At 51.1% G+C, this 15,057-nt stretch overlaps 1 protein-coding gene across 1 annotated transcript in view; it reads right to left on the bottom strand.

The window, feature by feature from the left end:
• The window catches only part of LOC138545442 (cytochrome P450 2J2-like), a 470,793-nt gene that overhangs the window by 348,982 nt on the left and 106,754 nt on the right, over nucleotides 1–15,057 (bottom strand). The window contains exon 2 of the mRNA XM_069642069.1: nucleotides 12,083–12,245. Coding sequence (XP_069498170.1) covers nucleotides 12,083–12,245 — 163 coding nt within the window. The remainder of the gene's footprint in view (nucleotides 1–12,082; nucleotides 12,246–15,057) is intronic.

The raw sequence follows: 15,057 nt of genomic DNA, 5'->3' as shown, positions 1-15,057 counted from the left end.
AGCCACACAAGGCAACACACTGTAAAAACAAAAATATATCAAAAAAGGCCATGTGAGGGCGGGTGGGGAGGGAGGCCACCCAGGAGGTTCGAGGACAGGGTGCACACCAATACCCACCTGCATGGATGTTGGGGAAAGAAATACCTCCAAGGGCTCTTGGCCTGCATGGCTATGCCATTGTGGGAGAACTGCTGCCGGTCTCCCCTCTGCTGCTGCATCAGGAGGTGGTGGTGCTATGGGAGGCAGCCCACGCAAAGCCCTGGTATGGTCCTCCATGGCAGCAAGCATGCGAGTCTGGAAGGTCTGATTCTGGAGGATGATAGTGCGGAGATCCCCATGCAGGACCTCACGGGTTGCCTGCATCTCTGTATGCATGGCCTCGCGTGATGTCCGGATCTCCTCACGGGTTGCCTGCAGCTCAGCTGAGAGCGAACGTGTGAGCTGCTCCAGCTGCTGTTCTGCCCCAACATTTCTGGATGCCTCAAGATCAAGCACAGTCTCCCTGATGTTCTTGAGTTCTACCCTCAGGGCTTCCCTGTGGCCCTGTGACTCTATTGATATGGCTTTGCGCAGAGTCTCCAGTGCCGCCCGTCGGTCCCTGTTGGACGCCAACATGTCTTCCCTGTGTGATTGGCAAATGGAGTCTGTTGCCTGCTGTTGTTGCTCCATCTGCCTTTCAGGGGGGATAATGGAAGTGGCCACCCTCTCCATTGCCTGAGCCATCATTTCAACTGATGCTGCCTGTTGGGTTCCCATACCGTACATGGAGTTTTCCCATACAGTATTGCCTGGTGGCGCACGGACACCGCATCGGCGGGCACCACACCGGTTTGGGGCAAGGCAATCTGCACCTTGCTGTGCAGGCACTGCCTGAGGCTGCAGGACTGCATTCCCCCTCTGATCTGCTGGCCCAGGAACAGGATCAGATGTTGTGGAGTGTGACCCTGCATCCGTAACCGCCAAAGGGGGACCTACAAACACTGACATCCCCATAGAGGGTTCTACCCCTGGTGCAGGTGGGTTGGACAGAACAGAATCCCTGCCAGAAGCACTCACCTGCGACAGCACATAAGTCTCATCATCCGATTCCGCACCTGAATAGAGGTCTGGGGAGGTGCACTCAGAGGCACCCCTGGACAGTATGGTCTGCAGTAACAAAGGGTTTTCACCCACCACCACACCACGTCCTCCACTGGTGCCCGGTCGTGGATGAGATTCCCTCCTGGGTCTGCACCATCTCCTCAACCTCACCAGCATCAAGTGTGTCATCACCTGCGAAAACGTGAAATACAACAAATGCAAACAGGCATGAGCACCATAGCACACACATAGGCCTGACAAGACAGAGATCCTGTACATGAGTTACACATGTCCCACATGACTATAACTCTGGCATGCATGCACTGTCAATGAGTTGGAAGGGGAGGCAAAAAGCAGACACCGAGGACACCAAGATGGAAAAGAAACACACTTGCTGCATGGTGGGTAGAACTGGCATTACACATTAGCCTGTGAGTGGCATGTCCAATACACATGCATGACACATGCTAGCACACAGATGGCATGTAGCATAGCCATGGTACATTAGACAACTACAGCGATATGTCAGTGAATGAGTACTGTCACCCATCTATGTGAGATGGACATGATGAGATGAAAAATGCTAAATAGTGTGGCAAAAGATGCATGTGCCACACACTGCAACACATCCAGTGTACAATAATACAGTGATTGTAGGCAGATGTACACATTGATGGTTGGTCACTTTAACATGACAGCAAACAACTATCATGTTCCACATTCAAACAGGCTCTCAAAATTAATGTGAGCAGGCCAATACTCAATCAGCCTGAATGGTCTAATCATTCACATAACAAGGCAACAAATGTGGCCCAATGTGGGGTGTAATCAATGACAGAAACATGTCACATATGTGGCATTAGGGCTGAAAAATGTGTAGCAAAAATGGGAGAATTGAAACAATCAGCCAGAATGAACACTGAAAAAAATCAGAACAATGTTGTAGCAAGATGACAGTTCAAGGGCAACTGAAGTAATGTGGCGCTAATTGGCTACTGTGGGCAGAAGGGATACTGTCATACCCAAATCCAAGGCCTGTGAATGTTTTGGAGGAAGCACATGGGTGACCCATACTACTCAGGAGTACACACCCTCACCTGGCACTCATTCAGAACCCGTCACCCAAACAACATACACATGGATTACACACATGCATGGGCACTCACCGGACAATGCGTCGTAATCAGGTAGGTCTCCCATGCCTTGGATCTGTTCCTCTGTGACAAAGGTTCCAGCAACAGACTCATGTTCAGTGAGTTGGTTGTCCTCTGGTGGAGACCCACCGCCAGTCACCAGAGTAGAGGCATGATTTGAGGCCAGCTTGTTCTTTGCTCTGCGTTTCAGGTCATTCCACCGCTTGTAGCAATCATCAGCTGTGCGCCTCACAAATCCAAGGGCACTAATGTGGTCCGCAATGGTCTGCCAGTGTGCCCTACGTTGACCAGGTGTGGTCTTGCACCCTGCAGTCACCACCATTTCGCGGCTATGTTCCGACACATAGGCCACAAGTGCATCAAGTTCGGCGTCATTAAAGCTAGGCTTCCTTGACGTGCCGGAGTGTGTAGCCGTGTCTGGGGTCTCAGCCTGTAGTGCCAGAGCACCTTTCTTCTTCTTTTTCAAAGGTGTTGCAGATCCTGAGTGGCTTACGCCGCTCTGGTCAGTAGGGGCAGAAGCGCCGGTGGACTGTGTACTAGGAGTGTGCAAAGGCACAATGACCATAAGTCTTGGTGCAGGCATTGGCTGCAGGGTGATGTTGGCAGGGGCAACGTCGGTCTGATGGACCTGGACCGACACTGTCCCGGCTGAGAGACTCAGAGCTGGGGTGGATAGAGCTGCGGCTACCCCTGCAGCCTCCCCACCCTGCCTACTTGGGGCAACAGATGACATTGCTGCCCCAGATCCACGTGGCCTGGTGACAACAACTTGCACTGCCACACGTGGTTTAAACTTGCTGACCTGGAAGTCAGCCTGGGAGTCTTCCTGTGCCGGTTCAGGTGCCACAATGGGCCGGTCCAACAAGGGCTGAGCTGGGATGGTGTCAGCTACGTTTCCCACAACCATGGGGGGTGGGGCATGGGTGTCCCTGATTGGTCCTCCACACATGGGGGTTTAGGGGCACCCTGCAAATCCTGGCCACGTCCCCTACCGTGCCCACCACGCACTCTTTTTGAAGGTCGGCCACCTTTGCCTCCCTTACCGCTTGGTCGCCTCCCAACAATGGCACTGATGTTGTTGTGCGTATGGGAGTAGCAGTAAACTATTGTCCTGGGCAATTGGGGGTCAAAGGGGTAGGGTACTAGATGGAATTCGTACCCTAGTGCTCTAGCAAGGCTGTCTGTGAACCCTGGGGGAAGATGACGGGTCACGCAATGCACAGGCACCCCGAAAACAAAAATGAACATGCACGCAACCCCTCGTAGACCACGTGTGTGGAAAAATGAACCCGCACTACGCTGTGGCACCCAGAAACACAAAAATAAGCGTACGCGTAATACACGCAGCCTACAATGACCTCTGAAGGGGTACGCGACACACGGGGCAAGCACAGTTGGTAAATACGTGCGCGACTCACCGTATGCCTGGAAAAAGAACATGAAAGACACGCGTTGGCAACACCCCTGCCAAAAGAAGAATTGTACGCTGTCTGAGGAAACAGGACAAAAGAAGAAGTGAACGCTGTTTGAGGAAACGGGGCCAACCAAAAAATTGAACGCTGTCAGAGGTAGCAGGGAGTACGAACTTGAAACGCTGTGAAGTAATCGCGTGTGAACCGACAAGTACAAAATTCACCCAAAATTCACCCACTCGCTCTCCATGAAAAGCACGTACAAGTAAATGGCGTCCTACACGTACCTTTTAAACAGGCACACAAGTACGTCACTTATGCGTGTACCCGGTAAGGCCCTTTCCTCCAATTACACGAGCTGACACTCGGACGTGCAGTTTTTGCACGTGTACGATGAACATGCACCCGTGTTGAGGGAAACGCCCTTGCGCGTCACATCACAGACGCGCTTACACGCTAAAAGGGCCTTTGGGCCAATTAATTTGCGTACGTGCGGTTTATTCACGTGCTGATTCACTATGCACCCCTCACGAGGGAAACACCCGTGCGCGTAACATCACAGACGTGCTAAGGCCCTTTCCTCGAATTACACGCGGACGTGCAATTTTTTCACGTGCCAAATCACTCTGTATCAAGCTGGCCACGCGACAACACAGGGAAGATCACGCTCCTGCCCAGAAGGCCGAATTACTGCCCACAAGAGCTCCGAGCACGCTCCCAACTGCCATCTGCTGCTGCCTGCCTGCCTGCTGCCCACGTGCCCTGCTATTTGCCGCCTGCATGTCAGCCAGGGGTGAAGTTGCTGTGACCACCCCTGCTGGAACTGAAGACTCAAGACTGGGATACCTTTGCTCCACAGCCCAGCCCCAGGACCCAGTTGCCCACCCACACCTGCCTCTGGGGTTGCCATGTCGGGCACAACACCATCTGGCACCACTGGCAACCCCCAGCCAGAGAGGCAGAGGGCCACCAGCTTCAGTGCCAGGGAAGTTGGTGTCCTGGTGGAGCAAGTCCTGGGGCAGTATGCCCTCTTTGGAAGTTTGCGCACCGACTATGAAGGACGGACCAGGATCTGGATGGACATCGTGACTGCCATCAACGAGGAGGGGGTGGCAGTCCGCGACATCAACATGTCAAGAAGCGCTGGGAGGACTTCAGGACCAGCAACAAGGCCTCTTGAAGGCAGCGGATGCCAAGGGGCGCTGGGGCCACCTGTCTGACCACCAAATGAGGGTCCTGGAACGCATAAGCCCAGCGCTCCACGTCCAGTTCCTTGAGAGGCAGACCCGTCTGGAGTCGAGCGAAGTGTACATGCATACTGATTGGACGTTGTGCGTGTTGTGGTGTGCCAGTAGTGTGCAGCTGCACATGTGTTTCTGTAGGGCCATGTATGGATGTGTATGTACAGGGGCGTGAGGCTGACACATGCGAGTCCTCTCATGTGTGAGACACATGGATGGTGTATGTGTGGATAAACATGCAGGCCAATTGCAGATGTGGGAGCACACATGTTTGAATTACTGTGTATGTACGTTGGCATGGTTGTGGTGTCACACATGGATGTTGGTTCCAGCTGCATGTATCTGCACTGTGTACATGTGCATGTGTGTGTATTTGACAAGTGTGCAACTGTGATGCAACATGGATGCATGTGGCACTGACATGTAGAAGGCTGAATGCCAGATGTGTCATGGATGGCGATCTCATCACTCTGACAGTTGGTGCACATGCACACATACATGTAAGTGTGTTGGTGTGTGTGCATGTGTTGTGTACTCCCTGCGTTTCATGTGACGTCAGGCTCACCTTCGGATGCTGATGCTGTTGTATGTTTATGGATGGTGCTGCCTGGTGCAATATTGCTGTGGAATTGCTCATGTATGTCAGTAGAAATGACATGTGTTTTAGGGAGTGTGATGCCATGTCTGAAGTTTGACACTGCCATTCATGTACAACTGTCATGTGTGTGTCAGTCCATTGTACAGTGCCCTGATGCCTGTGTTCTATCTCTCCCTGTCTGCAGCGTCAACTGATGAAGAGGGCGGAAAGGGTGCTGTGGAGCAAAGCGGCAGGGATCGCACCACCAGCCGGAGACGCAAGGCCCAGCTCCCCTCCCAGATTGTCATCTCTTCTGGGAGTGAGGAGTCTGGTGCCGCGTCCCAGGCCGCAGCTGCCGAGGGTAGGTCCAAGAGGCGGAGGTTGGAGATTGACTCCTCGGCAGCAGAAGGGGCAGCTGAGACCCCACAGGGTCCAGCGGAGGAAGATGGCATGAGTCATCCAGGTTGGTGAGGGTTTGGAGGAGAGGGCATGGAAGGGACACACACAGGGTCTGGAGGTGGGGATTCCACTGGTGCCAGTGGTGCAGTGCAGGGGCAGGGACAGGAGGCAGCACAGGCCGCCGCGGAGGTGCCTGTGTGTAATCCTGTCCCTGATCCTGTGACTGCATCATCCGGCACCAGCAGGGATGCCTACGTCCAGACCAGTTTTCAGGGAGGGGATGGGCGCACAACAACTGGCCTTCCTCTCCCTGCGGACGTGGCTATCCGGGACCGTGTTGAGCCTGTCCTGGCTGGGATAGCGTTGCGTCAACGGGGCATGCGAGGTGACCTGCAGTGTTTTCGTGAAGACACTGCACGTCATCTCGGATGCCTCTTTGACCACGTTGACCTACTGGGACGGGTAACCAGTGCTGGATTCCTCCGTGTGCTGGACCTTCTTGCGACCCCCTCCTCACCTGAACCCCCTACGCGCCAATCGTCCTCCATGCCATCTTCCCGCCAATGTATCACCTGGGTACCCTGTGGAGCTGCCTCTGACCCAGCGGCCAGGATGGTGGAGGACACATCCCTGCCACAGTCGGGAGTCGGACGTCCAGAAGGGGTGGCCATCACGACAACTGCACCCCAGCCGGAGGAGGACGTGCAGGCAGCAAGAGGCAGGGCGCAGGCACAGGCACAGCAGCAGCAGCAACATGGTGGGAACAATGATGGCTCGGGGCCTTCAACATCGGAAGGGCAGGCATCGGCCAGAGGGCAGGAGGACCCAGGATTGCAAGTGTCTTCTGTGTGGCAGCGGTTGGGCCACGCCATAGATGCGGAGCGGCAGTGGGCGGAAGAGGCACGGCTAACAATGGTCAGGGCGGAGAACTCCATGCAGAGGGCACTGAGGCGGGCCGAGGGCCTCGAGGCAATTCGCAGGGAGTTGGAAGCCAACATGTAATTGTCCCTGCAAACCCTTGGGGCCATGGAAGAGGACCGCCTCCAGGACATTGAGCCGGAGTTCGATGATGCCCTGGCCCGGGACATCCAAAAGTGAGCCGTCGGACTAGCCCGCTGCCATTGTAAATAGTTAGTTAGTGTTGGGTTTCATTTTGGTTTTCATTTTTTATTGGGGCGCTTGGACAATACCCCACATTTTTGTATATAGTTCTTCATTAGTTAGTGTATTTTTGTAAGTTTTATTTGGACAGTTGGGCTCATGGACCCAGGATTTCATCCTTGTAAATAGTTGGAGTGTGGATTTGTCGGCATTTTCTTTTTTGATTTTTCCATGGAGCAATGGATTTTACTTTTTCATTTCTGTTTGGATTTGCTTTGTTGGAAAGAGACTTTGGAGACATTTTTGATTTCTTATATTTTGGATTCTGATTTCCTTTTTTTATCATTATGTGACATTCTGCATTGTTTTCCTTATGTCCATTGTTTGGTATTTGAATTTCTTTCACCACATTTTTTGTTCAATACATTTGTTCCCGTACTTCAATGTGTGGTATTCTCTCATTGGTTTCATGCATGTCACAATGTGGGTTTTCACATTCACTGGCACCCATTGTGTGTGTGTGACGGACATGTGTTGATGGTTGATGTACATACATGCCATTTGGGTTGTTTCATGTAATGGGCATTTCAATGTGGGGTTATTGTTTTGCTTGGTTGGTTATTTGGGCAGGGGTGGCGTGCCATGGGATTTTGGTGGCCATGATTGCGGGTCACGTTGACATGTTGGGGGGGGCATGAGTGGGACATGAGTGGGGCCCTGCTGGCAGGTGCCCCTCACTGCTGGGGGTGGGGGTGCAGGGGGACACGAGTGGGGTCCTGCTGGCAGGTGCCCCTCACTGCTGGGGGGTGGGGGTGCTGGGGGACATGAGTGGGGGCCTGCTGGCAGGTGCCCCTCACTGCTGGAGGGTGGGGGTGCTGGGGGACTTGAGTGGGACATGAGTGGGGGCCTGCTGGCAGGTGCCCCTCACTGCTGGGGGGTGGGGTGCTGGGGGACATGAGTGGGGTCCTGCTGGCAGGTGCCCCTCACTGCTGGGGGGTGGGGGACATGAGTGGGACATAAGTGGGGGCCTGCTGGCAGGTGCCCCTCACTGCTGGGGGGTGGGGGTGCTGGGGGACATGAGTGGGACATGAGTGGGGGCCTGCTGGCAGGTGCCCCTCACTGCTGGGGGGTGGGGGTGCAGGGGGACATGGTTGGGGGCCTGCTGGCAGGTACCCCTCACTGCTGGGGGGTGGGGGTGCAGGGGGACATGAGTGGGGGCCTGCTGGCAGGTGCCCCCCCACTGCTGGGGGGTGTGGGTGCAGGGGGACATGAGTGGGGGCCTGCTGGCAGGTGCCCCTCACTGCTGGGGGTGCTGGGGGACATGAGTGGGGGCCTGCTGGCAGGTGCCCCTCACTGCTGGGGGTTGGGGGTGCTGGGGGACATGAGTGGGACATGAGTGGGGGCCATGCTGGCAGGTGCCCCTCACTGCTGGGGGGTGGAGGTGCAGGGGGACATGAGTGGGGGCCTGCTGGCAGGTGCCCCTCACTGCTAGGGGGTGGGGGTGCAGGGGGACATGGTTGGGGGCCTGCTGGCAGGTACCCCTCACTGCTGGGGGGTGGGGGTGCAGGGGGACATGAGTGGGGGCCTGCTGGCAGGTGCCCCTCACGGCTGGGGGGTGGGGGTGCAAGGGGACATGAGTGGGAGCCTGCTGGCAGGTGCCCCTCACTGCTGGGGGGTGGGGGTGCAGGGGGACATGAGTGGGGGCCTGCTGGCAGGTGCCCCTCACTGCTGGGGGTTAGGGGTGCAGGGGGACATGAGTGGGAGCCTGCTGGCAGGTGCCCCTCACTGCTGGGGGGTGGGGATGCAGGGGGACATGAGTGGGGGCCTGCTGGCAGGTGTCCCTCACTGCTGGGGGGTGGGGGTGCTGGGGGACATGAGTGGGGGCATGCTGGCAGGTGCCCCTCACTGCTGGGGTTTGGGGGTGCTTGGGGACATGAGTTGGTGATCATATTGCAATGTGACATGTGGCTTGGCTGGGGGGCATGCCCATGGTGGATGGGCTGCCTGCGGGACATGACCACGGGTGCAGGGTAGTCCCCTGCGGTGTGGGCTGCCTGCAGGGGCCGTGGAGGGGACACCTGGGAGGACCCACACTGCCAATTCACGTGTGGGACTCCCTGCACACCCCACTGTTATTGATTCGCCCCTCTACTCACCGGCTGTGATGAACCGCTTGGCTTTTCTTGTATTTGGAGTCAAGGGCGGTACCACAGTAGCAAAGGCCTTATGTTCTCCTGCTCATCAGTGTAGGCGCGCTCCGTGTACCATTGACATCTGCTGCTGCACACGTTAGCTTTTGTTTGCGGTCTTATGATTTCTTCCACAGAGGAATAGCGGGTCTGGGACAGAAAGGGCAAGGTCGCTTCTCTCCTTGCCACCCCTTCATTTTTGTTGTCTTCCTCCTATTCTTGAACTGCCGCCCTGGGATATCTCTCTTGCGTGCTGTTTGCCTTGCTCATAGTGTGCTCTCCTGCTCCTGCTTCCCCTTTGGGGAAGATAAAGGGCCGTCAGATGTGTGTGATTCAGGTCAATTGCCTAACTCTGCCAGACCCTTGTGTCGGGACACATCAGGAAAACAGCTCTAGGGTTAGTCCGTTGTTTTCCATGGTGTAAAAAAGTGTTCGCTGTCAGAAAGGGGCGGGGATTAGCGTTTGGTAGGGTTTATGAAATAGACAGGGGGGATTGTGGGAACAGTAGTGTTTTGTCAATGCAGATTTGGAGTTGGAGAAATAATAACCAGAGGGAAGTGAAAAAGAATGACCGGGAGTATTTGGTTAAGCAACAGGAAAACAAGGATTCTGAGAGAGGTTGTTTTCTACTGTAACAGGGTTTGGGCTCTTCATTGGTTTACAAGAGGTATAGGGGTGGTTGGATTCTAGTAAGGGAGATTCATTGGGTGGAAGGGAGGTTGAGTTGGTACAGCCTATGAAAGCCTCAAGGACTTCATTCTCCTTTTGTTCTTTCCCGGTATAATACAGCATCTTGCCTGGGAGATTCCAACGAGTGTAAACCCGGGCTCTCCTATCCAGGCTATCCTCCCTCGCTCGTCCACCCCCAGGGTTGGGATCTGAGAGCGCCAGCCCTTCCATGGCCACCTGAATAAGGGACTCTCGAGGTCTGCTCAGGAGAATACCCTCAGGTTTCTCACAGGAGTTACATGTTATCAGGGCCCGGACCAGAGGATGGATGGGAGGGAGGGAGTACGGGCGGGCGAAGGGTCAGGAAATGCTGATGCAGGTTGATGCGGGGAGGGGACAGTAAATGTAGTAATGAGGCTCAGATGCATACCAAATAAGTTATAAATGCAAAATAAAGCACCCGCGGTGCAGAGATCTTACCAGCATGAGCACTGGATGGAATAGATCAGGAATTGGGGTCCTCTTATTTGCCACCGTCCACTTCAGGGGTAGGACTGGCTGTAGATATCTCAATGGTAAGCCATTACACACGCCTTGTCAAGAGGGGTCAGGAACCCAAGTCCTGTCTACAACCCCTTGCGCCAGTGTGTTTTTGAGCAGTCCACCTTTGCCTCATGCCACACCTCCTTGACAAGATGCTTGTAAGTCTTTTTGTGTTTTATTCTAGTGATCAACCATCAGAGTAAGGAAACAACAAGACACATCCAAATGGAAGCCTCCGTGAAGGGCCACACACCATCTGCAGAAAATCAGCATCCGGACAACCAGCAGACAATGCCCCAGACTTCCATGACACGCTACCAGCAGAGAAAGACCAGTTGAGATAGAGGCCAGAACACCAATTCAACAAGGGGGAGGTGGATAAAAAGATCGCTGGAAGCATGCGTTAATTGTGTGAGGTCAGAGCAGGACATGGTGAAAGATCAAAAGACCAGCAGGAGGGACGAAGGTGCAGCGGCGTGTGGAGTCGATTTCTGGAGATTGTGAGATATTGGCTAGTGAGTGAAAGTGGTACTGCATTGTGAGTGTGCGTGAACGTGTCTTAAGTGTGATTAGGAGAAGGAGAGTATGGTATGAATGTGAAGTGAATGGATGAGTGAAAAAAGGTGCTTGAGTTAGAAGTGGGTGGAGTGATAGTAGTAGTGTAGAGCAGGAGTGTAGTGGCATGGTCATGGTAGTTTGGAAGAAAGAGTGGTAGTTTGGAGGGAGGAGTGTTAGTGTGGTGGGAGGAGTAATAGTATTAGAGTAGAGGAGGTAGTAGTAATGTGGAGGGAGAAGCAGAGGGGGGAGGGAGTAGTAGTACGGATGGAGGTGTAGTGAGAAGGAGGAAGTAACACCATCAAAGGGTGGAGGCGAGGACTAGAAGGTGCAGGGACATCGGAGGGACAGAGGAGGAATTGTAGAGGTAGGTGGGGGAGAGGAGGAGTGTAGTAGAATGAAGAAGAAAGAGAGGGAGTGTAAGAGGAAAAGACTAAAGCAATCTTTCAAGGCACAAATCCCATATCCCTCTAGATAGCTAATAACTGGTTAAAGTAGGGAAAGTTAGGAAGTCCCTGAGGGAGTTAAGTGAGATAAGGCCAAGGGCCTTAATGGTAACATCTCAGTTCATTTAACGATTAGCGTACTGAGGGTGACGCAATCGCTATATACTAACCTGGGGATGTCTGGGCCAGGGAGGAGGTGCATTAAGAGAGAAGGGCAGCCATAGAGCCCACTGATATTTAAATAAAAACCCTGGAAATGCCTCTGGGATTTGAAGTGATTCTTGTGCCATCTGTGAAAACATTTAAAAATGATGTGTATATACATAATATTTATGGGTCATTGGAGATCACTGACTGAACAATACAATTGATTAGCAAGAGAGTATTAAAATGCAGGAAATTAATTTGCATATTAGAATAAAAACAATGACAAAATGACGTTATAAGCAAAACCTCTCACAAGAGCTTTATGATCATCTTGGTTTTAAAATAAAGGTATTCTAAGTATACATCTACAGCGGCCCTCTGGTTTGCTTTCAAAGTACTAAACTAAACACAAATTGCTTTAGAGATGTAAAGAGAAAAATACTATGAATAAGTTTACTCTTCTGAAAGTCAAGCTACAACCATGACTAAACATTCAAAACGTTTGCAGCATAAACCATTACCATAACTTAACATAGGTGCAGTCATTGGATAGAAAAATAAAAATTTACCAAATTCTTTGAACATGTTGTAGAAGAGGGGAATTTGTGGCCGCCCTGCAAAAACGTCACCTTTGTAAACAAACGCATCTTTGACAGCTTGCAAGCCATTCAAAACTACAAACTTCATACTCCCAAGCTGCAGGCTGAAAACGTCGCCATACTTTTTGGAAAACTGAAAAACATTGTTGATATTTGGTTAGGCTTCATGGTTTACTACTGCTAGCTAGTAGTATAATGATGTGTACTTCCCCAATTATTTCTTATCAGGGGACCAGTTTTGATGCGGGAAGAGAGCGAACGCGGTACAGTGAAAAAAGGAAAACTGGTTACCCCTACATTAGATGTTTATTAGGTTTATATAGCGATTTAATCCAAAGTGCTTTACAGTATAACAACAAGGTACAATAATGAAAGAAGCATATTTACAATCATGAAACAAACAGTGATACAATATGTAGAACAATTTACTTAGATGGAGGAGAAGGGGGAAGGGAGGGGACAGGAGGTAGCTAAGGAAGGTTTCAAATGTCTGATTTGAGATCAGTGGTAGCGAGAAGAAGGGGAAGGGAGGGAGGGGATCGGAAGGGGGACAGGGGAGCTGGGGAGGAGAGAAGGTAGGGAAGGAAAGTCAGGGGGAGAGTCGAGAAGAAGGGCTTTCAAGGGGGAGCAGAAGGATGCGTAGGTAGGGGTGGAACGGATAGAAAGAGGTAAGGAATCCAATGTAGGGGGGCCAAGATCTGAAAGGAATGGAAGTGTGAGGAGGCACATGGGGCAGGGGGTACAGTGAGTATGAAGAGATCAGCTGAGCTGAGAGAGCGGGGGGGAGAGTAAAATGAGAGGAGGGAAGAGAGATAGGGGGGGGGGGAGCGAGATCCTGGAGGGACCAAGGAGACAGAGTACGGATAGAGGAGTGTTAGATGGATTTTATGGGAGTCAGATGAGAGACAGGGAGTCCAAAGAGGACAGAAGAGCAGTAGAAGAGGCAGGTGAAAAGGCAGGTGAAAATAAGGGAGGAGATTAAGAGTTTAGAAGCGTGGAGGTTGAGGGAGGAGCGGATCTTGCGGATGTTGAAGAGATGGTGCCGACAGGCAGGAGAGGTGAGAGAGATGTGGTTGGAGAATGAGATCCCCATGACTAGGCTGAAAGTAACATTCTAGGAGACCGTTTGGTTTGAATGCGATACCGAAACAACAAACACAATTTCCAATCAGTATAACAAATTTATTCAGATCAATTTATGAAAAACTATTTATAAAAAACCATAGACGCAACATATTGCAATTAAAATTGACTAACTGCTACATTTAAGTATTCAAAAGATTGTGGTATTGTGGGGTTAGTACAGTATGTGGGTTGTCCAATTTTGTTCACAACCAAATAAACGAATGTTTAAACATCCTGACCAATACACGACTTTGAGGTATTGTAAACAAACCATGAGAATATGTAGAGAACACACAGAGGATTTGGTATTTCGGAAATCTATTAGCATAGACATAAAGAAAAAACAAACTGTGTAAGGAAATTTTGGTGTGTGTAAAATTCGTAAGATCACACACACCACACACCACACACACTTAAAATCTACAAAGAAAAATGTCCACGATAGACGCCACTAATGTAGAAGATCATTCCAAGATGGCGAACTTCACATCAGAGATACGTGAAGCTGCTTAGGCAGAAATCACGTGGTAGGACACATTACATCTGGTCACGTGCTTCCAACACCGATTGAATAGACTTGATCCTTCCTTCAAAACATTCAACATTGATGGCAACTCTATTAAAGTTTCCACTGACAACAAAACATTAGGAATCTGCCTCGACTCCACTTTATCACTTAATAGACAAACAAACGCATTCGTCTCGGAATCCGCTTATACATGTAAGCTTATCACAGCATGCCACCCCTTCCTAACCACACAGAACTGTACCATCTTGGCAAGGACATTGGTTATGTCCAAACTGGACTACAGTAATGCCTTATATCTAGGGACCAACCAATGTAACCTTAAACTACAGGTTATCCAAAATAACGCCATTAGAGCTGCCCTCAACATCGCCAGATCTGCACACATCTCTGAAACACGGAGAAGCCTACACTGGCTCTCAGTAACACAAAGAATTTCTGTGAAATCTCTTACCCTACACATAAATGTCTGAACGATCAGGCCCCCATCTATCCTGCGTCCGGTTTCTCTCACTACTCGCCTACCCGGCTTCTCAGATCGGCTCAAGCACACTGCCTGACCATCCCTAGATACAAACTGCAGAAAGCCGGGGGTGCAAGCTTTCCAGTCCTCACCTCCAAATTATCAGATCAAACAAATAACCAAACTGTGGTTATCCACTACACAAGCCTAAATCCACTTTAGGACCTTTTTGGTTCGCTACTTGCCCAGTGTTTGTATTTATGTTCATGCTAACTGTAGATATTGCTGCATATCATATTGTATACTATGTATAATGCCACTGTATATATAGCGCTTACCTACATTGTTATTTTACTATTTTGTATCTCCTGTACACTGTGCTTTGTTTCTCCTAATTGTAACTATTACTGTGCTGTTCCTTATTATGCCAAGATATGCGCCCGGATGCCCTTGGGCCTGATGCGTTATATGAATAAATAAAATACAAATACAAATACGTGATAAGCCAACGAAGCAACATTTAATGAAAACCTGTGCCGTCCTGCGGTTCTCGGCAGGAGAGGTAGCCTGAGGAGATGGATGTCTCTCGGAGACCAATAAGGTAAGACACAAATGGCACTGGCACTGTACTTGGGAGAGCTTGGAAATGAACACCATTTTGAAAATAAGTCAATATTGAAGCACCACTCGACACGCTGCATTTTTTGAATATGCGAGTGCTGACGGAACATCAGGCAAACTTTTATGTTATCTGGCTGTGTTTGTGCATTTCACAAAGAAAATATTCCCAAAAATTAGAAATGTCGTCGCATAATCGCTATGATTATAGAA

Source organism: Ambystoma mexicanum, chromosome 1q (genome assembly GCF_040938575.1).
Source record: "Ambystoma mexicanum isolate Mex_15411 chromosome 1q, UKY_AmexF1_1, whole genome shotgun sequence".
NCBI lineage: Eukaryota > Metazoa > Chordata > Amphibia > Caudata > Ambystomatidae > Ambystoma > Ambystoma mexicanum.
The sequence above is the reverse complement of the archived record's forward strand: the minus strand, read 5'-3'. Positions and strand labels throughout refer to the sequence as shown.